Below are 22,260 nucleotides of genomic sequence, written 5' to 3'. Positions count from 1 at the left end.
GCTGCCCCCGCAGCCCCGCACGGCCGGCTCGCTGCTCTGCCTGCATGCCGCTGGCACACCGGGCTCTGTGCAGCTTGAACGCCGGGAAAAGCAAAGGGCATAATTTTAGGAGAAGCGTGTGAAATGTGTTCTGGCAGATCAGCCGAAGAGCTCTCCAGCGCAAGGAAAGCATTAACATTTGCAAAAGGTCCTTGCAACAAAGCAACAAATTCCCAGCAGGCAAATCCAGATGTGGGGATGTCTGAGCCCTGGGGTGCAGACGGGGATGGGACAGGTCCACTGGTTTGGGAATGGTTCAGGAGTGTCCTGGGAAGGAATGTTACACTGCAGGGTTGAAATGGTGGAGGCAATCAGAGTGGGAGGGACTGCTTGCTCCTGGCTGGGATTGACAGCACAGAGACGTACAAGGGGATGGATTTAGGCTTGGCTGGGACGGGATCTCCCCTGGGTCTGAGCTCCTTTTCTCCATCAGCCCCTCTCCCCCACACGATGGATTTGCAGAGAAAGGATGGGAAAAAAACCCTGAAGCCTGCAGCCTGTGATTCATCCTTACTATATTTGCACATATTATTAGAAAGATGAAAATATAGCCAGAGCTGGAATTACAGATTTAGTAAGCAGGACTGCCTATTTCAGCACATACTGCTTCTCCCAATGACTGTAACTCTACAGGGGACCAATTTACACCCTCACTAGCATTAAGGCATTGCCCTACACAGTCTACTTATATATCTGGGTGGATATATTCAGCAAGCAAGTCCTTCAGGGACAACAGTGTTTGGGTTCTGGTGCTGCCCACTCAGCATGCTGTGCAACTGGCTGGTGCCCATAAACCTCTGCCTCAACCTCTGCCAGTCTCCTGCTAATACTCACCCAGATTTTGGGGATATATCAGTCCATGAAACCCATAGGCAAGAGAGACTTGTTTGCTTGCTGTTTTGCAAGCCTTCTCCTTGGGATGAGCGAAGAGGGAGAAAGCCAGAGCTTGCCAGCTCTGTGCTGTAACTCACCCCAAGCCCCCATCTTTTTATGAACAAAATATCAGCAAACTCCACAAGTTTGAACCCATGCCTGGCCCACACCCACCCTTGTCCCCAAGCCTGGCCAGTGGGCTTTGTGCCCAGCAGGTAGGGAAGGTGGCTGATACCTCCCTGTGACACCTCTCTGTGCTATCCCACGTGAGGAGATCTGGTGCCCCCTGTGAGCCTGGGCACAGCACTCTCCTGCATGGGTTGTTCTTCCTTGCTAACTTGTTAAATGCAATCAAGTGGATGGGTTATCTGCTGAAGTCCACTTGCTTGGTTTGAGACATTTTGGTCTGCTAATAAACCAGGTTGATTCAATATTCTTCTGTCTGCAAAAGATGTCTTTCAAGGTTTAGTAAGGCAGCAGGCAGCTGTGTGACCTGAAGAAGACCAAATAAAATATGAGGTACCAGGTGTGGTTGCTGGTCTCCAGCATCTTGCTAGCAAAAAGACTGTGTACTGGGCCCTCTCCAAGTGCAAAAGCTCCCAGGTATGCCAGTGTGGAGGGGCCAGGAAGGCAGCACTGGATCCCTGCTGCCGACCCAGAAAATTGTGTGTCTTCTCCCATGAGGTGGCAATGCAGTGTCTGGAGGAGTTTTTGCCAGGGAGGTGAGGAGGACTCCAGGATCTGTCTGCTCTGGCTTCAGTGGGACATAGTTCCGCAGGGATGTGACCCCAACAGGGTGAGCAGTGCAGTGACACAGATTTTGGCAGCAGTGCAGTGACCTGCATGGCTGAGGTCTGCAGGGAAGATTTCCTTGTGTGATGTTTTCCTCTTTTTGCTGGAAGCGAGGGAGAACCTCTGCTTCTGGGGTTTTTCCTGTTTGTTTGCTTGGTTTTTTTCTGATTGCTTCAGCCCCAAGAAAGGAAAGGAAGGTTGCCAGGGAGCTGACTCTAGGGACGGTGTGTGACAGGATGCTCTGAGCAGAGGAGACCCCACTGTGGTTGTGTTTGCTGTGAGAGACGCTGGAGACTCCACTTTTGGGATTGCAAAACACTGTGTGACCCCAGCCACTCACCAGAGAGGTGATGGCACCCCTATTTCTGTCCCTGGCCTCCTAGGGAACATGTGGGAGGTATTTTTATCATCCTGCCAGCTCCCTTAGTCACCGGTGCTTGCTTTAAATGGGTCAACAGGGAATAAAGATGCAGCAGCCCTTGCTCCCTTGCTGTCTGTCTTGGAGCACATTTACTGGCAGCACTGACTCTTCCTCCTCTTGCACTCCATCCTGGGCAAGTGTTATGGAGACCCAGGAGAGAACTCCCTGGCCCAGGCAGTGTCAGCTGCAATTAACTCCTCATTAAAGGCAGGCCCACTGCAGAGCTGCTGCCAGGACAACAAGGGCTGTCTCCGGGACAGTGGCTGCCCTGATGGTGGCAGAGGCTGTGTGTTGGGGTGGACAGATGTGCAGCAGAAAGGGGCAGCAGGAAAACTGCATCCATCTCACTTGCCCCAGATGCATGGGTACAGGGTGGCAGGGATGGCTTTGGGGCATCGGGGCAAGTATGGCCCCTCTGAGCCATTTTGGGAAGGAGATGAGGTTCACTAGGACAGTCCATAAGGTTTACATCTGCTGCCAGCAAGGTCTTGGAGCAGATGCAACATTCCATGACATCATTTGACAGCAATGACCCGAAAGCCATGGTGATCTGCCTGGACAGTGCCAGCCACTGGTGTGACTCCCAGTGCTCACTGCCTCACACATCTGTGCACCTCACGGTCATTGTGCCAACACCATGGTTCACAAGCTCCTATTTGGTGACCATCCTGGGAACTGTAGCAAAACTTGAAGGGTTTAGAACCAGGGCTCTGCCTGAGCACTCCGCTGGCTCCAGCCCCACTGTGCTGGTGCAGCCCAGCTGATTCTGGGCAGAGGGAGCAGTGATCCCTCTTCCAGAAGCAAATCTAGCTGGCCACCATTTAAACCATTTAAGATGGTTTGTTCCTGAAGGGTGACAAGAGAGCTTCACATCTGCTCCCTCCCGCCCGGCGTTGCAAGGGTGAGATTTCTGCTGCAGCCGCCTTTGTGGCCAACTCCCGGCTTAGAGGGGACAGCGCTCGACTTCAAGGTGACCTCAAGAGATGAGCATGGGGTGAGTGCATCACCCAGGGAGATTTGGGCCTAATCCTTGTGACATCTTATAGCCAGAGAGGGAGAAAAACAGCAGGAGACAAGCTGGGTGCGGGGAGGAGGGGGGCAGAGGGGGCAATGGCTGACAGAACCAGGCAGTCGCCTCCATCACATTTAAGGGAGTTCATTTTCCTCCTGTCTCCTCAGATCTGTCCTCCTGCTGCACTTGCACAGAGCCACGCGGCTTGGCTGCCCTGGGGAAGAGGCGAAGGGAGGGGGACCTGCTCATCGGGAGATGTCCCAGAGAGGAGCCACAGCTCCAGGCACAGTGTGCACAAGGGATTGCTCACCCTGGTGTGAGCCAGATGGAGAGTGAGGGGCTGGCAGCCTGCCTGGGACCCCCAGCACATGCAGGGGGAGCGGGGTGGGTGCCAGCAGCCCACTTCTCCCACTCCAGGAGGAAAGCATCTTTGCTGCAGAACGAGACTGCAAAGCCCTCCCAGAATACCAGCAGCTCTCTCAGGGGGCCCTGGCACAGCGTTACCCTCAGGCACCTCAGGGCAGGAGCCAGGCCTGCAGAAAGCCAAAAACTGGCATAAAGATTGTGAGAGTAGAACAGAAAGGAGGAAAAAAGTGAAGATTTGGAACTTTTCTTATTTCATCTCAGGCTCCTGAGCCTCTAGGCTACGCTCATTTTACCTTTTCAAGTCTTTTCTCTGTGAGAAGGATGACTAGAAACCCACACCTTGCTGATGAAGGCAGAGCCCCACAGGCACTTTGGTGGGTGGGGAACCTGGCAGGGCCTTTGGAGCTCCAGCCCCTTTGATTTCTAAAGCTACAGAGCCTGGCTGGCAGGTCAGGGAGGGGAAAGTGGCATGAGAGTGGCAGTGAGGGCAGCATGGCCTGCAGTGGCATCCGTCCCCTGAGGTAAAGCTGGTGCAACGGGGAAATGTCTCTGGCGATGATGTGGAAGACAGCAGAAGGGCCACTCAGGTGTTGCTAATTTTCAAGACCGAGCTTTTTTTGTCTTAGCAATTCTGTTGCTCAGCAAGGCATGACATTTCCCTGCCACCACAACCCGGCCACCCCTTCTCCCACTGGTCCTGCTGCCCAGCAAGCTCCTATTCAGAGCTGAAGGACAATCTGGAAATGTGAGCCAAACATCTAAATGTGAGATCAATACTGAAACATCCCCTGCCCCTCCAAAGAGCCATTTGGTATCTCTGATGCATGTACTACCTTCACACTGCAGGATGGTGCAAGTGTCAGGGCTTTTCCCCTTCTCCTGAAGTGTTGGAAGGACTTTACCTAGAGCAGCCTTGAGCTGTCAGTGTTCCCCATGAAACAGGGGCTCAGCCCTCACTCAAGAGGGACAAACTGAGGTAAGAGAGCTCCTGTTTGCAAATCTTTATCACTCTGCATCCTTCATGCCTCCCAAAATCAGAGGCCTGGGGTCTGGTCAGTCTCCTAGATGCCAAAGGAACAGAAATCAGGAGATCTTTTGGCCATGCTGTGCTCAGTGACATCTGCGCTAACGTGGACATGGCATGGACATGGCTGTCCATGCACTGATAGAGCAGAAACCCACTGCTGGTAGATGCCAAGAGTTTATTTTTCTCCTCATATTTGCAATTACCTCCACTAGTTGTTACAAATATTGGGAAGTTTTAAAAATGATCAGGGCAGCCACCTCCCTGCATTTACCCCCCTTGCTCCAGCAGCCACATCCCATCTCCAGCCAGGGCAGCGCCATCATCATTCTCTGACTGCAAAAGGCTGATGGTACATCTTGAAACAGAGCATGAGGGGCAGAAAGCAAAGGATGAGGCCACGAGCAGCACCAGAGGGCAACCACACATTGTGTCACAAGGGCTCTTGTGACAAGATGAATATCCAGTAGTGAGAGGCTCAGTTGGGGGACATCAGGGACATCTGCCTCTGCAAGAACTGAGGCTCTGAACTGGTCCTCCAAGAGGAGTGATGAGTGAGGATTAGTACCTGGGAGGCTTGAACACAGCTCTCCTCACTCGGTCACACGTCTTCCCTGCCCAAGTATCAGCCAACTCACAGGAATTTTCACAGCCCACTCCACCTGCACCCTGGTGCTGCACTTAGACAGCTGCAAAAGTGAGAGAAGACCTGTCACATCCCCCACCCTGATCCCTCTCTGATGCTTTTGGCATGTTTTTAATGGTGCTTCTCTTGCTCCAGTCTGAGGCCTGTCTATAGCTACATACATCTCTCTCTCTGGATTTTCAGTTTTTCTCCTGTTCTGCTTAATTTACTCCTATTCCCCTCACTGTATATTATGCCCCTTACCCTGTCCTTTGTGGAGCTGCAGGTAGTTACTGAGTCCCTCATCCAGCCTCAGCACTTTGCAACCTCACACAGACCTTCAGAAATTATTTGTTGAGAGCCAATATCTTGCCTTTTTCCTTTTCCCTTTTTTTCCCCAAGATTTGCCATGGATCCTCCTGCATCCCTGGTCACAGGAGTTTTCAGTGTGCCCTGGTCCCTTGTTCCCCTTGGGGGAATTGGTGGGCGCACCCACCAGCTGTCCTTGTATTAGTCTCAAAGCTATTCACTAATTTGCTCTTCCTGTGTGGAAAACACAGAACCTTTTTCACCTAAAGCTCTGCTGCTGGTAGCATCTGTCCTGTCCTTGGGCTGGGCTTTGGGAGGCAGAAGGAAAATGACATCTCTGGTAGGAGCATCAAGGTGACTCCTGCTTGCTGCAGCGAGGCTGCTGCCGGCGTGGCACAGGGACAGTTCCTATGTGGGAAAGCTTGATTTTTAGTCTCCCAAAAGACAGAGGCTTATTGCACAACAAAATGTCATCAGGGTAATGGTAGGAGACCTGAAGCAAATCCCTGCCACTAATAGGATTGGGCCATCTTCAGCAGGTCTCACTCGCAAAGGCGGATCATGCCAAAATGAAGCTGGCTCAAAAGCCCAAGGCTCCCGGCGGGCAAGGGAGCTCTGCTCACAGCCAGCCCTCTGATAGCAAAGCCCTCTCCTTCCTCTGTAATCCACTGAAAAGAGACATCAAAGGACAAGTACATCCATCCTGGGACACTCTTGGGAAGCCAAGGGCACAGAGAGCCTGCAGCTTGCTGCTACAGAGGGGAAGAGGCAGCTTGGCACATACCAGTGCCTGTGGAAGGGCAGGTGGAGGAAAGTGATGGTCCCAAAGGCAGCACAGCTCGCTGCTCTGTGCAGAGGTGGTGTATGGGCATTGCACATCCACACCTCTGTGTTCTCTTTACCTTCTCACCCTTATTCTCTTCCATTGGAAAAGCAAAACTGATTCTCTGGGCCTTCCCTGGTTTTAATTAAAGATCTTCCCTGTCCCATTCTGCTCAGAAGCCTTCCCTGGTGTCTAGCTGAAGCTCCTCTTTCTCAGGACACATCCCTGATTTTTTTTCTCTGCTTAGTATCTCAAGAAAGGGCAGGAGCCCAGCGGATTGGGAGCCTTTTGTAGAGCCAGCCTTTGCTGGAAAAGGGTTATCATGAGAGGAAGAGTGTGCTGAGCCCCTTCAAGTCTCTGCTGGAAGAGCCTGTCCCCTCGCACAGGGAAGAACTAGCAGAGCGGGAGGTGGATGTGCTCCTGCTGCCAATGTTCCACCAGTCATCCTCCGTTTCCACGTCAAAATGTTGGCCTTGTAGAAGCAAAGACTTCGTCAACATTCATACCCCACCACAACCACATGCACAGTCACATCCACCTGGCCCAAACTTGTGCTGGGTGGGGGTCATGAGCCCCTCCACGTCTCCTGGTTCCAGGGGATGAGGAGATGAGGAGGGACAGCTGGTTTGCACAGAGGCATCCTGCCCTGCTGGCCGTGCCGTGCTGCCCTGCGGGCTCTGAGCCGCCCGCAGCACCTGAGTGTACCTGGCAGCCGGCCGGCACCTGTGCCAGAGCCTGCGCTTGGCACGGCCGCCCTTCCCGAGGAGAGGCTGTGCCCGCTGCTGCCGGTCTGACGCCGGGGCGGCACGCAGCACGCTGCTCCCGGCCATATGGCCTCCTCCTGCACACCCTGCCTCGGCCGCCGGAACAGGCACCCTAAATCCACACCCCAGCGAACCCCAACAGCTCACTGCCACCAGCACTCAGGTACTCAAGCACGGGAGGGGAAACATGGGTCCCTTTTGCTGCCACGGTCTGGTTTTTATTGCTCCACAGTTGGCTAAAGCAGCTTGGGGCTGGCCCCGCTGCCTCCCGTCCTCCCTGCAGCAGACCCCCTTCACACCCAGCTGTTACACTGAGCCCTGAGGATGCCCTGTGCTGCAATGGCTGCTCTCATCCTTTCTCTCTTTGGGTGTGTTTTGCCCTAAATGATTGTCGTTTGAATCAGGAGGGGTGGTGAGGGGTGAGAGCAGAGGGGGTGAAGAGAGGGAGCATAGCCAGAGATGCCACTGCACTGCTGAGTAAGCTGGGCTGTGCATTACTGCTTCCGGGTATTATATGGCTTTTTAATGCTTGAAAAACTAGTAGAAACTTACTTTGAAGAGGAAAGGAGAAAATACTCGGGCTCCACCCAGGATAGCAGCAGGGACCTGCCACACAAGCCCAGCATAGAAGGTTTGAGGCTGGGGTGCTCCTGCTCAGCCTGCAGGCATCAGTGAGGGGACAGTTTTGGGTCAATGTCCCACTGACTGCCCTGAAGCTCAGATGAGTGCAAACAGGGCTGCAAAGGCTCTGCAGCCATCCCCAACACAACCTCCAGACTGCTCCAGCAAAACCCCTGGGCTAACGAGCTGATGGGTACCAAGTGCCTGCAAAGGGGGAGCATTTACCCAATTTAGTGTCTCCCAATTTAATCCTAAATGCAAAGTCCATATGCAGACAGCCTGGGGGGCTGGGGGTCACAGCAGATGCTCACGGACCTTTGTGCTGTATGTGGAGGCATGGCTGCCCTCTAACAGTGGCAGCTGAGGGAGCTCGGGCTTCCAGCCCAGATCCTGCTTGCCCATACTGCGACATAAATTAAAAATAAGCCCTTGCTTTGAGCTGATTTTCTCCTCATTCCTCTGGATGTCATTTGGATTCGAATCCAGCTGCGTTTGGGAAGCTGGAAGCTCACAAATCTCAACTTTTGAATGTTTGCAGTTATGATGGTAATGGTAAAGCACATATGCTTCTGTATTCTCTATAAGCCGTTATGAGGCACAGTTGCTCTTTTACAGCCATTTTACAGCCAGAGCATCAAGCACAGGCAGGAGAATAAAACCCTTGTGCACATTGTGCTGGAAATAGGGTGGATGGTGGCTGCTCTGGGCTCAGCCACCTCATCTCTGTGCCTCCCCCAGTGCATTTAACTATTCCCTGCTTTAGTTTTCCAATGCCAGTAGCCCAAGGTCTGATTTGGTTTCCCTAATCCAATGAGCCTATAATAATGTGAGGAGGGGAGTAGCATCTTATTGCACACTAGGCCAGCACTCGAGCCCAGGGATCCCTAATCACAGTCCAGGGGTCCCTTCTCCCAGTCCTAGACAATGGGTCTGAGAAAACTCAGAACTTACGGATGCTGATGGCCAAAGAAATTTCCCTCATAAAGACAAAGGCAAGGGGAGACTATTCCCTGGCTCTATCGCTGGCTGGAACAAAACCAGCTTCAGCAGCTAAAGTTTTGGAGAGAAGCACGTTTCTCTGATGTATCCTGGGGAATGGTGGGAGGTGTGGGGGGATGCACACACCCCGTGTACCCCCAGGGATAGTGGCAGGAGCTCTGCCCCTCCTCTGCCTCCAGGCAGGGGACGGTGTCGCAGCGCATGCTGGAAGCTCTTCCTGACAGTCTTCCTTCGCCTTCAGCTCTTCCTAGATGATGATGTCGGGTGTTAGCTGCTGATTTGCAAGCAAAACCCACTCTGGCAGCACTCCTCAGCACACAAACATGAGGCGCTGGAGCCCTCATATTGCAGCACAGCCCTTCAAGATGGGGCATCATCCCACAGCAGCACTCTTTCCCTCATTCACCCCTTGGCCCTGAGCCCGGCTCAGTCCTACATGGTTAAAATCACTTTTTTGGGAGAGGGAAGTGTCTCTGATTCTCTGGGTGGGAGGGAGGGGGAGCTGGCTGGGTAGCTTTGGGGCTCCAAACATCCACTGCCAGCTTTTCTCAGGAGCTGACTGCACCCCAAATCCTTCCACATTCAGGGAGGCTCCCAGGGCTTTACTTCACACTGATGATGGTGATGGCTCCCTCCTCCTCCTGCTCCTCGGGCAAGAGCCTGGCAGCTCTGCTAGTCTTGCACCCCCATGATCAGCAGGGATCTGGGTCTGTCGGGCTCTCTGGCTGTGACAGAGAGGATCTTCTCCAGATCACCGTGCCCTGCCAGAAACAATCTGTTTACAGTGTCAGTGCTCGGCGCATCCCTCCTCGCTCGGTGTTGAACCGCCCGAATATCCTATTTCTGCAGGCACAGAGACACCCTTCTGTAGTCCGGGTGGCATTGTCACTACAGGGAATATTTCCATGACATCCTCCAAGGCTGGTGGTCAAAGTCTAACGGAGCTCTTCTCCCAAATCCCCGTCCCTAGAAGTGTCCGTGGATGTTGCAAGCATGTTCTTTGATTTTTCTCCGGAGGTCCCTGCTGACCTGAATTTTCCTGCGGGTCCTGCCGCTGCTTGCCGGTGATGTGAGAGTGTAGGTGCCGAGCTGCAGGATTTCCCTCTCACAACCCCCTCCCTTTGGGGATGCAGCTAGAGGCCGGGTCACTTATTTGACAAAGACGAGCTGACGGCTCAGCGGGGCTGCGGGCTGCAGCCCCCGGTGCCAGCACCGCACGGAGCCAGGCCCGGCCGGCCCTGCGCGCCGGGGACGTGCCGGGCGGATGCTCCTCCAAACCGTGCCCTTGGCTTTGCTTTCCTTCTGGGTTGATGCACGCAGCTAGCGCCTGCGAGCGGCTCTTCCTCTCTCCTTCTCGCTCCCAGAGACCCTTTAATTCGGTTGCTTCACACTCAGTAAACACCCTCCTCCGCTCCTCAAAACCGTTCCCTTTCTCCCAGGTCATGCCAGGCAACCATTTTCCAGCAAACTCCCCGATTTTGGCCAGTTTTTCGCTCTGCCTGTTAACAGTCTGTTAAACCCTGCGGGCCCCCGGGGCGGCTCTGCTCGCACACACGTCGGGAGCGATCAGCCGGGGCCTGGGAAACGACTGCTGGCGTTACCTGGGCAGCCGCAAACTTTGCTTGCGCAGCTTCTCTCAAGGCCGATGCTGCTTTCGGCTATTAGAAGTAACGACCCCCATGTCTGCAACTTCCAGACGATGGGGCTTTTCATCAGAGAGTCCTCCGAGAGGCAGGGAAAGTGTGGCTTTTCCGCCTCACTACATTTTTATCTCTTTCAGGAAGCTCTGGAGGCTACAAGCTACCTTACCTAATGGATCTCTATTAGGCTGAGGCACTTGGGACCGATGGACACGTCCCGGGCTCCAGCTGCTCTCCTCATCCATGCTTTCAATGTCTTTGACTTTTGCCAGACTCCAGATGGGAAGCAACCGGGGGCCTGCAGGGCTCAGGCTTGGTGAATAGGGAAAGGATATTTTATCCTCTAAATCCATCCCCCAGAAAAACACACGAGTGTTTCACCCTCGATGGGGTGGGAAGCTTTTTGTGCAAAGCTCCAGCCTGAAATATCAGATTGCCATGATGCACAGGGAGGATGATGACAGTGCTTCATCCCATGTGAGACCCTCAGCCTGTCCCCAGTGGTGTGGCAGGTAAGGCATGGCTCCTGAGGACAGGCTGGTCCATGGGGCTTCAGTGTTGGCCTGAAGGAGGCATCTGCCAGAGGGAGGTGAGCCTCCCCGACCTGTTTAATCCCACCTCCATTATTATCATCTTTTTGTATCACCACTTGCCTGGGGGCTGGGGTCTTCTGTGCCAGCACTATGCAGCCCAAGGGCAGCCACATCCCCCAGGTTAGAGTACAAACAGGGCAAGACAGAACAACGCATTATTCATCCTCTCAAAGAGCATGGAGGGAATGCATGTCCAAGAACACAGTAGTGATGCCAGATTTGCTGACCTTCCCTGCTACAGGATTTAGGTCTGTCTGGAGGTGAGGAGGCTGCAGCCACAGCTCCCATATGTCACTGCCCCTCACCCCAGCCACCCTTGTTACAGGCTGTACAATGTGTTAGTGCTGGGCAAGGGGCCCAACAGCCCTTCAGTTCGCCCCATCCTGCTGTTATCACAATGGCCCCAGAGCAGGAAAAGGAAATTATGCCCTTTTGGGAAGAGGAGCTGGCGGTGAGGATGAATACCACCTTTGTGGGTGGCACCAGCCTGGGACCAGAGCAGTGGGTGCGCATTCTGAACTTCGAAGTCCAAACACACGGCGAGCCAGTGGCTAGTTGAAAATCATCCCGACTCTGTGGAGGATGACTTTCTAGGGGTGCCCCAGTAGCCCCCCACTTTGCCTATCCTACAGCCCCCCCCGTAGACAGCTCCCCTTGGGGGATGCTCTGATGTTCACAAGGGACTGGGACTGCTGCTCTCCCTCCTTCTCTAAGCGTCCCCTTTGCTGAGGGGCTGCAGAAGGGCACCCCACCACTCCGGGGGCTCTGTTCCCTCAGCATACACCTCTCCTGTACCACCGAGTGCCCGCCTGCGGCCCCGCAGCTCCCGTCCGGGCGATCGGGGGTGCCGCGGCGGGGCTTGGGGTGCTCGGGGGCGGGCGGGCAGCGCGGGACCGGTGCCACGCGTGTCCGGCCGCCCGCGGCGGCTGCCCGACGGGGAGGGCGGGTGTCCTGCCGCCCGGTGGCGGCGGGGAGCCTGGCAGAGGACTCGGTGAAGGACCTTCTCCGGTTTCCTCGGGAGGCTGTCAGGCGGCGGGGGAGCCGAGCCCCCTGCGCCTCGCTGGACGCGTCGGCTCCCTCCCCCTCTCCCCCGCACTCCTCCTCCTCCCGCTGCTGCTCCTCCTGCTCCTCCCGCCCTGGTGCGAAGGGCTTTTGCTGCTTTTCCATTCTCTCTCCTCCCTGTCGCCTCGGCGGAGCGCGGTGCCGGGAGGCGCGGGCAGAGCGCGGGGATGGGGCGGCCGCCGGCGCCCGACCCGCCCGCCCGCTCCCGCCGCCCGCCGCCGCGTCCCCTCCCCGGCCGGCGGGAGGCGGCGGCTCTCCCATGCCGCCCGCCTCGCCCCCTGCTCTGAATCTCTGCCTGTCGGCCCATCTGGAGAGAAACGGGGAAGGGGTACGTCCCCTCGCACTTTTATTTTTCACCCACTTCTTTTTTTCTACCCTTTTTTGCCTTCCCTCCATTACGCCCCCCTTCTCTCCAGCCCGTTTCTCCTCCATCGGGGCTCTTCGGCGGCCATGCGGCCGGTCCCGGGCGAGCGGCTCTAACTCGTCTCCTCGCCCGGATGGCCCCCCGGAGCCGCGGGCGCATGGAGCCGAGCTACGTCGTGGGTATCTGCTGCCTGGTGCTGCTGGAGCCGGGCCGGGTGTGGAGCGGCGAGCCCAGCACCGGGGGGCCCGGGAACAGCGGGAACAGCAGCCAGGCTCCGCCGCCGGAGACCACGGTCCCTGCGCCCACCGGAGCGGCACCACCGGGGGGGGACCGCTGCCGCGGGTACTACGACGTGATGGGGCAGTGGGACCCGCCGTTCAACTGCAACGCCGGCATCTACCAGTACTGCTGCGGGACCTGCGGGTACCGCTTCTGCTGCCAGTTCAAGCCCGGGCGGCTGGACCAGAGTGGCTGCTCCAACTACGACACCCCCAACTGGGTCAACACGGGCCAGCCGCCTGCCCGGGTGGACGAGACCCCCGAGGACCCCACTCGTGACAAGACCAACATGATCGTCTACATCATCTGCGGTGTGGTGGCCATCATGGTGCTGGTGGGCATCTTCACCAAGCTGGGCCTAGAGAAGGCACAGGGTCCCCAGACAGAGATGACCGTCTCCAGGTAAAGGGGTCCAGTGCCCCCACCTTCCCTGCTTCATCTCCCCAAGGGTGGCAGCTCATGTTCCTAGCTGATTGCATAGACTCCTTGGGACTGCCAAGAGGGTGAGGTGATCCCTAAAATCCCCGTCCAGCATGCTGAAACACCAGGGGGTGGGTTGGCTGTAGCCCACTAACCTAGTAGGGAGGGCTGGCAGTCAGGACAGCCTCCAGGAGAAGGGGTGGTTGTACACCCATCTCCTCTCAAAATGACCTGCTCTGTCTCTTGAGGAGGCATGTCCCTGGCTCAGGAGTGCCAACCCACCAGGCAGTGGGGTGGGTGACATGTGAGCTATAGGATGTGGCTTCCCCCCGCCCCCAACAAATGTGTGGTTCCCAATGTCCCAGGAAGGTGAGACCAGGTCTGACTGTGTGTGGGGTGACTCTGGACTGCAGTCTCCTTGATCTCAGCCTTGCTTGCAGTGCTGGGGGAGACGAGGTGGCAATGACAGTTCCACCGTGGCTGCTGCGCCAGCTCTGTGTGCATGTGTGCACACACGTGTATGTGTGTGCCCGGGTGTGCCCTGGTCTCTGCTCTCTGCACCAGCGTGGGACACCGCCCTTGCAGGGGGTGTCCACACTCTTGTACCCCCTGGAGCACACCCTCCAGTGGAAAGTTGGGCAGCTTCTTCTTGGAGCCCATGCCCTATGGCTCCAACCCCCACTTTTCAGCCCACTTCTGGGGCTGAGCACAGGGCTGGCAGGGGGAAGATCAAGGTGTCAGACACACCTGAGCACTGGAGACCCCCAGCGTCTCCTCCAACTCCTGTGCTGCTGCTGTGGCTGTCCTGCATCTTCCCCTCTCCCTCCTGCTGCCAATGCATGCTTCTCTCCCCATCCTGGGGCTCTACTTTGCATTTTTCCTGGTGAGGACATCAAGCCTGGAGAGAAACACATTTTCATGCCATTTTGTTGAGGGATTTTAGCTTTTTAAAAAAGGAAAAGCAGGGCTGGTGGAAATTATTTCATCAGGACGATCAGGCAACTGTCCTGATTGCAACCCCCAGCACCAGCACCGTCTCTCCTTCCCCTGGAGCACCCTTTTCCCCCTGCCCATTTGGGACTTATGCAGCCACTGGGTGCTGCACCCCAAATCCAGACCCATCCTACTTCTTGCACCCACCCAAGGGAGCAGAGGCTGATCACCCCTGGTTGGAGGAGGGGTCATATACTGAGCCATGGAGGAGGGTCACAGGACCCTCCTGAGACACAGGAGGCAGTTTTTGGGGGATCCATGCTGTGCCCCCACCTTGGTAGGGAGCGTGGCTGTGTGCTGCTCCGTGCCCACGCCTCCCCCCGTGTTGCCTGAGGAAGTGCTGGCACCTTGACAGGATCAATACGGCCTCCGCCAGCCTCCTGATCCCCTTCCACTCGCCTGCCGCCGTGTCTTTTTTTGGTCATTCCCCCCACCTCCTGGGAAGGAGATACTGTGCTTGGGGAGGGGTCAGATCAGACCCTGGGACACCCAGACCCGTGTCCTCATCCCCTGCCTTTGGGTATTGCCCTCTCCCACCACCAGACACTGGTGGGACTGCTGCCACTCACCAGGGGCTGTTTTCTGTGGGTAGCCTCAATTCTGCGCTGCTGGAGTCAGGTGATTCCCCTGGTTCCCCCCTCCCTCTGAACTCATGCAAGCCTCAATTTTCCCACTGAGTTTTGAGAGATAGGTGCCTATTCTCCATAACGCCACAGATTTTTTTGGGTACCAGCATACAAATTGGGAGAAGATGAGTTTTCTCATCCACCATTGAGGGACAAAATCAGAAGGGCACCTCCATTACTGCAGAAGTCAGAAGTCTTGCCCTCTTCTGTGCCCTGTGTCCTTCAGTGCAAGTTGTGAGCAGCTCGGGTTCCTCAGGGATAGTGACTGGAAAGCTGTGGCAGGGCAGGAGTGGTGCATCAGGTGCAGAGCCCCAGGAACCAGGCAAGACACCAGGCTGACATGACTTCCTAGGTGCTGGGCTGATGGAGACAGTGCCAAAGCCTGGGTACACAGCATCAGCATCCTGAAAGGGACACTGTCACCTCCATTCCACTGTGCCTGGGCAGCTGGGGGACTATGCTTCATCTTGGTGCCTCTGAGACAGCAGGGCTATTTCTACCTGCCTTGCCACTGAACCCACGCATGGTCCGAGGCATGGGCAGTGCCACCTTGCCACTCTCCTGGCGCCTCAGGTAGGAGCTTCTCATTTGCTCCTTGGGCACCGCATCATGGCCTCGGGCCAGCTCCCTGTTGCACGGTTGTCTTGATTTCCATTCCTGTCCCTCCCTCCTGCCGGGGTTTTTCCGCTCCTGGGGAGCACTTTGTGCTGCCCTGGACAGCTCCCATTGCTGCTGCTTGCAGGTTTCTCGCTTGGGGGTTAAGGTCAACCACTTCTGCACCTCCAGATGTTGTTTGTCATGGTTCTGGTCCTGGTCCAAACCCAAGAAGAGTGACCAGGTGCAAAAAGTCCATTAGCTTTTCTCTGATGGAGACACCTGAGTCTGTGTCCAGCTTGTCCTGAGACCCCCACACCTTGGCCATCTCCAACATGTCTTTATCTCCTCATGGGTTTGGCTGCTGGTCCACCCAGGGAAGTGGGTGCTCAAGTGACTGCAGCTACCTGGTTTGTCTTCCCGTCCTCCTCCGCCTTCCTCCTGCAGGACCTTATGGCAGCTCCTGCAATCCCCTCTCCTTCCTGCTCGGCTCATGCTTGGCATCTGTCCCCGGCACTCGCTTAGCCTGGCCAAACCCCGCGTTGAGTCAGGAACACCTGCCTGTGTTTTTCTTCAGTCCCCAAATCTCCGAGGACGTTGGGTCCTTGGGGGCCTCTGGGATCTGTCTGTGCCCATTACACTGAGAGCACGCACGTGCCCCAGACCTCCCCCACAAAACGTCCTGGGTGGGAATTGCAAATTGACAGCTGGTGTGAACAACCCTATGGGAAGAACTGGGCAAGGAGCAGCCTCCTAGGGAGTAGGGGGGATTCTGGAGAGGGGCAAAACAGCTGTTAGGAGCAGGTGCCCTGGCAGCTGCAGTAGGTGAGTGCTCAGCTCTGGCTTTTTACTCCTTGGGTCTCACTGTGCTATTTGGGGGTCCCCAAATTTGGCCCCACTGTTCCTCCAGCTGTGCTGGCTGTTTCTCTGGCAATGCTCAAGTCCAGGGCCGTGCCTGCAGTTGATGTCATGGTAGCAGGTAGTGGTGAAGATGTAGAAAAAGTGTTTGCAGGCAGCATGGTGTGCTATCACATGCTGCCCTGGCTCTCTGGGGGATGAAAGAGGATCCAGCTCCAGTAGGGAGGGAGACCTGGAGGTCTGTCCCTAGACTGAACGTAATGTTTGGGGATGCTCATTTCCACTTTGCCCAAGTTCCAATACCCACCACTGCAATTCCCATTTTGCAAAGACACCTTGATAACCCCACACCTTCCTGAGCATCCCTGGGTGTACCAGCCCCACTGGGCAGGCGTCCCACAGTGCCTATGCCGCTCAGTGGCATGGATGGGCACCCCTGCCCTGGGCAGACACGCTATAAGCTGTGGGAAATGTCTCCCGCGGGAGGTGAAGATGAGGCTCTCACTGGGCACAGAGGTGGTGTGAGCAGCCAGGATGCTCACCTGTGGCTGCAGCGTGCTCTGTGCCTCCTGCAACGCTGCACCTCTGCTCCAAACCTCATCACCCCACTCATCCAGTGGCTGCCACCTTCTGTGTCCCCACCAAGGGTTCAGCTCATGGCAATGTCACTTGTCCCCATCAATTCATTATCTCTCCTCTCTCCTGGAGGCTGTGCTCCTGTCTCCCCGCATTGCTCCCTGTCCCCTTGCCAGGACTTCCATACTCTTTCCTAGTGGGCTTGCCAGGTAGGGGACTTGGGCTTCCCAAAAAGTGGGTCAGGCCCTGGGCTGGGCTGCTGTGCCAGGTCAGCATCCTGTTCCCACACAAGCACCTCAGGGATGGATCAGGAGCACTGAGTGCTTCATGCATGGCTTCTGCTGCAAAGATCTCTTGGCCTCCATCATTATTGCTTCTGTATCTGCCTCTGTAGTTGGTATCAGGTCTTGTACTAGGCTAGTTTGCAGCATCCTTGTCACACCCTTAAGGAGAGCTAGGCTCACCGTGGTGGTGGCTGCATGCCTGTCCAGTTGACGTCCAAGCAAGCTGGGTGGCAAGCCACCTGCACACATGGCCTCATGTTCTCTGCATCCATGACCAGAGTGTGGATGGAGGCCTCAGCAGTTCCATTCATCAGGACTTTTTGCAAATGAGCAGTGCAGATCTGAAGCTACATCTGCTCTTTGTTCCCTTCCTCCATCTGCACTCCCAATCCATCTTGGTGCTGCAGACCACCAGGTGACCTAGGGAGATGTGGCTTGACCTTCTTTCCACCCCCGAGCCACAGAACCAGACTGAGGCTCAAAACCCCCAAGGTGATGTTCAGTGAGACAACTCCTCCATAGTGTCACCTTCCACGTCCACCTTTCCTGCACTGCATCAGCTGGGGATAAGCCAGGGAAGGGGTGCAGTCCCTGAGAGCCCTACTGGCAGCCCTGGCCAGTGGTGCTACTCGTGGTGCAAGGGCAGGGTGAATCCAAGTGTTGCTGGTACTGGGGACTCGTGTACTTCTCACCTTAGCAAAAGAGCTCATTAATTGCTGCTCCAGCCGTTGTTGTTAATTGTTTCTGTCCACACGCCCCAAGCGGCCAGCACGGAGGGCACGTTTGTGAGAAAGAGCATTGATGGATTTATGTGGAGAGAAGTCATAGATAAAGGATTGCTCAAGCTTCATAAATAGACCCGAGGAAAAGAAAAAATAATGTTAAAAATAGGTCAAATCGCATTGGACTTTCTGTTGAAACAAGCCTGTTTGAGCGCTGGCCCCGGGGACAGGCAAGAGCAGGCAGCGTCCAGTGGGGAGGGACTGGTGAGCAGTGCACCCCAGGGAAGGTGGGAGTTGACAGGCCAGCAGCTCCCCGAGTTGACAGCCCACACCCATGGCCTCGGGGGACCTGCCTCCGCCTGCCCTGCCTAGGCACAGCCCCTGCCTGCCTAGGCTTGTGCCCAGAGATTCTCTGACTGCAGCATCCATGGCCCGAACCCTGGTTGGGTCAGTCTGTTGCAGGAAGGTTCCTGGGAAGGTGCAGGTTTTGAACAGCTGCAGGATGGAAATGCCACAGTCTCCCCAGGGAGTCTAGTCAAGCATTTAACTACTCCTGCAGGAAAAAAAAAAAGTTTCTTCTGTTTAAACAGTATTTCCCATTTCTGTTTGCACCTGTCACCTCTTGTCAGCTTGACACTGTCCTTGTTGCACCCTCCCTTCAGCTACTCATGTACATTGATAAGTTCCCCCAAATCTTCTGTTCTCCAGGCTGAACAGTCTCCGCTTTCTCAGCCTCTCCTCCATACAACAGATACTCCAGTCCCATCTTTGTGTCCCTTCCCTGGGCTTCTCCTGTATCGAGCTGGAGCCAGCTCTCCAGAGATGTGGCCTTACCAGTGCCGAGCAGAGAGGAGGGATTGCCTTCCTAGACCTGCTGGCAACACTTTGCCTAACGCAGACCAGGAAACCATTCAGCGCCTTTGTCCCAAGGGCACTCTGCTGGCTCATGGTCCACCAGGATCCCCAGGCCCTTTTCCGCCAAGCTGCCTTCCAGCTGGTCAGCTGCCAGGGTTTGTTCCTCGCTCGTTTTCAATTTCTTCAGCTCTATCAGGGTTCTCTTGGCCCATCTGGAGATTAAGTGATCCCAGAGGGATTGCTACACAAAGCTTCCCAAGAATGATGTGAAATTAACCCACAGGGCAAGTGACTCTTCCTTGTAGCTTTGCTCTTGCCCCTGCCCTGTTATGTTGACTGATTCCAAACTGGGAGGGAAAAGGCTTCCTCAGGTCCCCACAAGGATAAGCATCCTCCAGGTACAATTCATTGCTTTCTTCCTTGCTCTCACTGCTTTTCCCAGAAATTCTGAGCATCATGTTCATTAGGTTTTTGAGCACTCTGGTGCCATGAGCTGACACATCTACCAAGTCAGGATTATTCCCCCCTTCCTCTCCAATTTGCATTTATGCATGTTGAGTTTAATCTGCTGTTTTATCGTCCAACCACTCGCTAACCGTCAGCTCACGGTGCGCGTCTGTGAGCCAGCCAGAGCCTTCGAGGCGCAAGGCATGCTGACAGTGAGCTGGGGATTAGCGAGCCAAAAAAAGCCCTGAGTGGACACCCCTGCACTCTCGCAGTCATGCAGGCATGGTCTCTGCAGGGGGAATGGTGTGTCTTCTCATCACAAAGCCCTACCCCAGCAAGAGGATCCCATCCTGTTCTGGGACTTGCTGCCAAAGGCTGCAGTGGCACGTGGCTAGGTCCTGCTCCAGCACTGCCAATGTGCTCCCTCTGTCACTGCTGTTGTACCCTCCTCTGGCACCACCAGCACTGGTGTACCTTGTTCCAGCATTGCTGGTGTGCCCTGCTCGGGCACCACCAGCATGCCTCGCTCTGGCATTGCCAGCGCGCTGTGGTGGGACTGCAGAATCTCTGCCCATGAATGTTAAACGAAATAGAGCTCTATGTTATGTAATGGTGTTTAATGTTTAATGCTGTTACTTACAAGGAGGGTGTTATGCACAGACAGCGCCTGCGCCAGAGGCTGCCACTAGTTTATTTCCTTCCCCAAAGGGGCACAAATGGCCTCTCTAATCCCTTCCTTGGGTCTTCTCTGTTTCAAAGGGACCTGAGTGGAGGTGTTGCTTCCTCTCCCCTGTTCCACCAGGCTCTCGCTCCAGGGGAGGATCCCAGAGGTGTTGCTCCAGCTTCCATCAGATCAGTTTCCTCTGCCTCAGTTCATTGTTCCCTTGCAGCCTGCTCCAAACCATGCATCTCCCTCACCACTCTTAACCACTGATGGTCCCGGCTCTGGGAGGGCTCAGCCCCAGGCAGATCCCAATTAGCTGTTAGACTCGTTAGCCCAGGCTGCAAAAGCCTGGAGGCACTCTGGGTGCATTGCTCCCAGTGGCTCTTTCCTAGCCCCAGGCTGCCTAGCTCTGCCTTCAGAGTGGAGTTCAGGGCTGGGACGAATTAGGGGTCCCAGGGGAGCAGGATATTGTTCTAACAGCCCTTCACCCCCTCTCCAGGACACTGACAGATCTGCTGAAGCAGCCAGGCCACAGCCCCTCTGAGAACATGGACAGCCTCATGGGGGGTGTGCAGGTCCCACTGAGTGAGGGGCTGGCTCGGGGTCCCCCCAGAAACAGCACAGGTAAGGCACTGGTGTGGTGGGGAAAAATAAGTTCCTTTGAGTGAATAAAGGTAGTGGGAGGGCACAGCCTACAGCTGAGCCCCCACCCGTCTCTGCCCCTCCAGACAAGCCACCCCTGAACAACGCAGTGGCCATTGCCCCCTCACTGGGGCGGCCCCACAGCCATGGCAAACGCCTGCCGCTGGCCAGCAGCCTGGCCCTCTCAGCCCCGGACTACACTTCCTACACCACCCTCAAGGTTGGAGGTGAGTGCCGCTGCCGTGGGGGGTGGGATGGTGGCTGGGGGCGTGCACCCTGTTAACCCCAGAAACTAAGTGAGGAGGGGCATGGGGCCCACAAAGGGGCACAGGCAGGACAAGCATCCCAGTTTCCCAGTGCTCCTGGGGTCACTGCTCACAGCAGAAAGCCTGCAGCTCCTCCACCACTCCACCAGCCAGCTGTGCCACCCAGCCAGTCAGTGCCCAGGGTCCTCCATGGATCCACTGTGCTTCCCAGTCAACCAGCACCCAGGATCCCAGAGAGCCCTCAAGCACTGCCCACCCCATCAGGGTTCAGGATCCACACGGACACTCTGCACTGCCCAGCAGTCGGTGCCCTGGGATCTCCCAACAGCACTGCCCAGCCAGTTTATTGCCAGCATCCCTCCCTCAGCACCCGGAATCCCTCCTACAGCCCCCTCCCAGCCTTCTCCACCACTGCCCCCTCCCTGCTCCCCCGTGCCAGCAGAAAGGGGTGTCCCTGCAGGGGTGACACTGCACTGTCCCCACAGAGAGCACCACCGAGGACTTCTACAGGCGGTTCGGGGGGCTGGAGCCACCCCCTGCCAGCACACTGACCTTCCCAGCCGAGGCCCCGGTGCTGGCCGAGGGCTGCCCCCTGCCCAAGGCCAAGGGCCCCAAGGTGCCAGGGGGTCTGGCCTTCCCGGGGGGCTGGGAGGGGGGCCCCCATCGCGGCCCCCGCCGGCCGGGCCTGGCCACCCTGCGCCCTGAGGGGCCACCCGAGGCCTTCGGCCCTTCCACCTCGCTGTACGGGCAGCACTCCCGGCACCTCGCCACCAACAGCAAGACCGAGGTCACCGTCTGACGGCCGGTGCCAGCGGGGACCGGGGCTGCCCCTCAAGGGGGAGCTGCGGCCATCGGGGGCAGCCCACCGGAGGAGGAGAACACCACAGGACTTACACACACTTCGACGCTGGCCAGAGCGGGAGACACGCCGTCCTTCCTGGCCCCAGGGATGGGCTCTGCCAGCTGCACTTCACCATCGAGGAGGCACTGGGGACTCATCCGGACAAATTTCAGGCGTTCTCAGCCCACGTCCGGAAGAGGCTGAGCCGGGGACACACTGGCCATACCCCGCTCAGGGGATGGGGGCCAGTGCTGGACAGACTGGGAACAGATCCTGCTGGGGCCAGGCACCTCCACCTGGCTCCTCTGACGAGGTGGGGGAAGAGCAATTGTCTCAAAGCAGCGCCCCCATGCTGCCTGCACAGCCCCAGCAGCCCCCTGCCCTCCCCAGCCTCCTCCCTGCCCCACTGCCCCAGCCTCCACCTTGTCAATAAATAACACATTAAACTGTATGGCCTTGGCATGAATTGGCTGGGGAACTTCACACTCCTTACAAAACCTTCCCCCGGGGCAGTAGGGCTCAAAGCCCACTCCCCCACAGGGCCTGGGGAACCCTCTGCAATGGGGGATGTGGTGGGAACGCAGCTTAAAGGGCCAACTGCAAAACCCTTCAAGCAGCTGCACAAAAACCAGATCTCTTCTGTCTGAAGTTTAATGGTTCTGACAGAGTTTTACCAGGGGGAGCAGAGAAACAAAGAGATGGAGCGAAAGGACATTGTTCTAAAGCAAGGTCAGGTAACAGCCTTCCTCCCCTAGAGAAGCTCCTAAAATTGCAGGCTTCTGGCCCAGCTCCACCTTGCTTGGCTCTGCTCGAGCCATCATCCTCTTGAGCTGCTTCCAGAGGAGCATGGAGACACCACACTCGCT

General features: G+C 56.3%; 1 protein-coding gene across 1 annotated transcript; it reads left to right on the top strand.

The window, feature by feature from the left end:
- Nucleotides 1-12,195: 12,195 nt before the first annotated feature.
- On the top strand, nucleotides 12,196-21,811 carry SHISA8 (shisa family member 8). The gene is made up of 4 exons (XM_058022992.1): nucleotides 12,196-13,008; nucleotides 20,145-20,269; nucleotides 20,374-20,514; nucleotides 21,039-21,811. The coding sequence occupies exons 1-4, from the start codon at nucleotides 12,461-12,463 to the stop codon at nucleotides 21,350-21,352; spliced, it is 1,128 nt and encodes a 375-aa protein (XP_057878975.1). The 5' UTR covers nucleotides 12,196-12,460; the 3' UTR covers nucleotides 21,353-21,811.
- The last annotated feature ends 449 nt before the right edge of the window (nucleotides 21,812-22,260 follow it).

Source organism: Melospiza georgiana, chromosome 4, assembly GCF_028018845.1.
Source record: "Melospiza georgiana isolate bMelGeo1 chromosome 4, bMelGeo1.pri, whole genome shotgun sequence".
NCBI classification, from domain to species: Eukaryota; Metazoa; Chordata; class Aves; order Passeriformes; family Passerellidae; genus Melospiza; species Melospiza georgiana.
The sequence above is the reverse complement of the archived record's forward strand: the minus strand, read 5'-3'. Positions and strand labels throughout refer to the sequence as shown.

What these genes read in the sequence shown, in the direction of transcription:
- SHISA8 (XM_058022992.1), top strand. Translation starts at nt 12,461, where the DNA reads ATGGCCCCCCGGAGCCGCGGGCGCATGGAGCCGAGCTACGTCGTGGGT. An exon ending in ACAGAGATGACCGTCTCCAG is followed by an intron (nt 13,009 to 20,144) that starts GTAAAGGGGTCC and finishes CCCCCTCTCCAG; the next exon opens with GACACTGACAGATCTGCTGA. An exon ending in CACCACCCTCAAGGTTGGAG is followed by an intron (nt 20,515 to 21,038) that starts GTGAGTGCCGCT and finishes CTGTCCCCACAG; the next exon opens with AGAGCACCACCGAGGACTTC.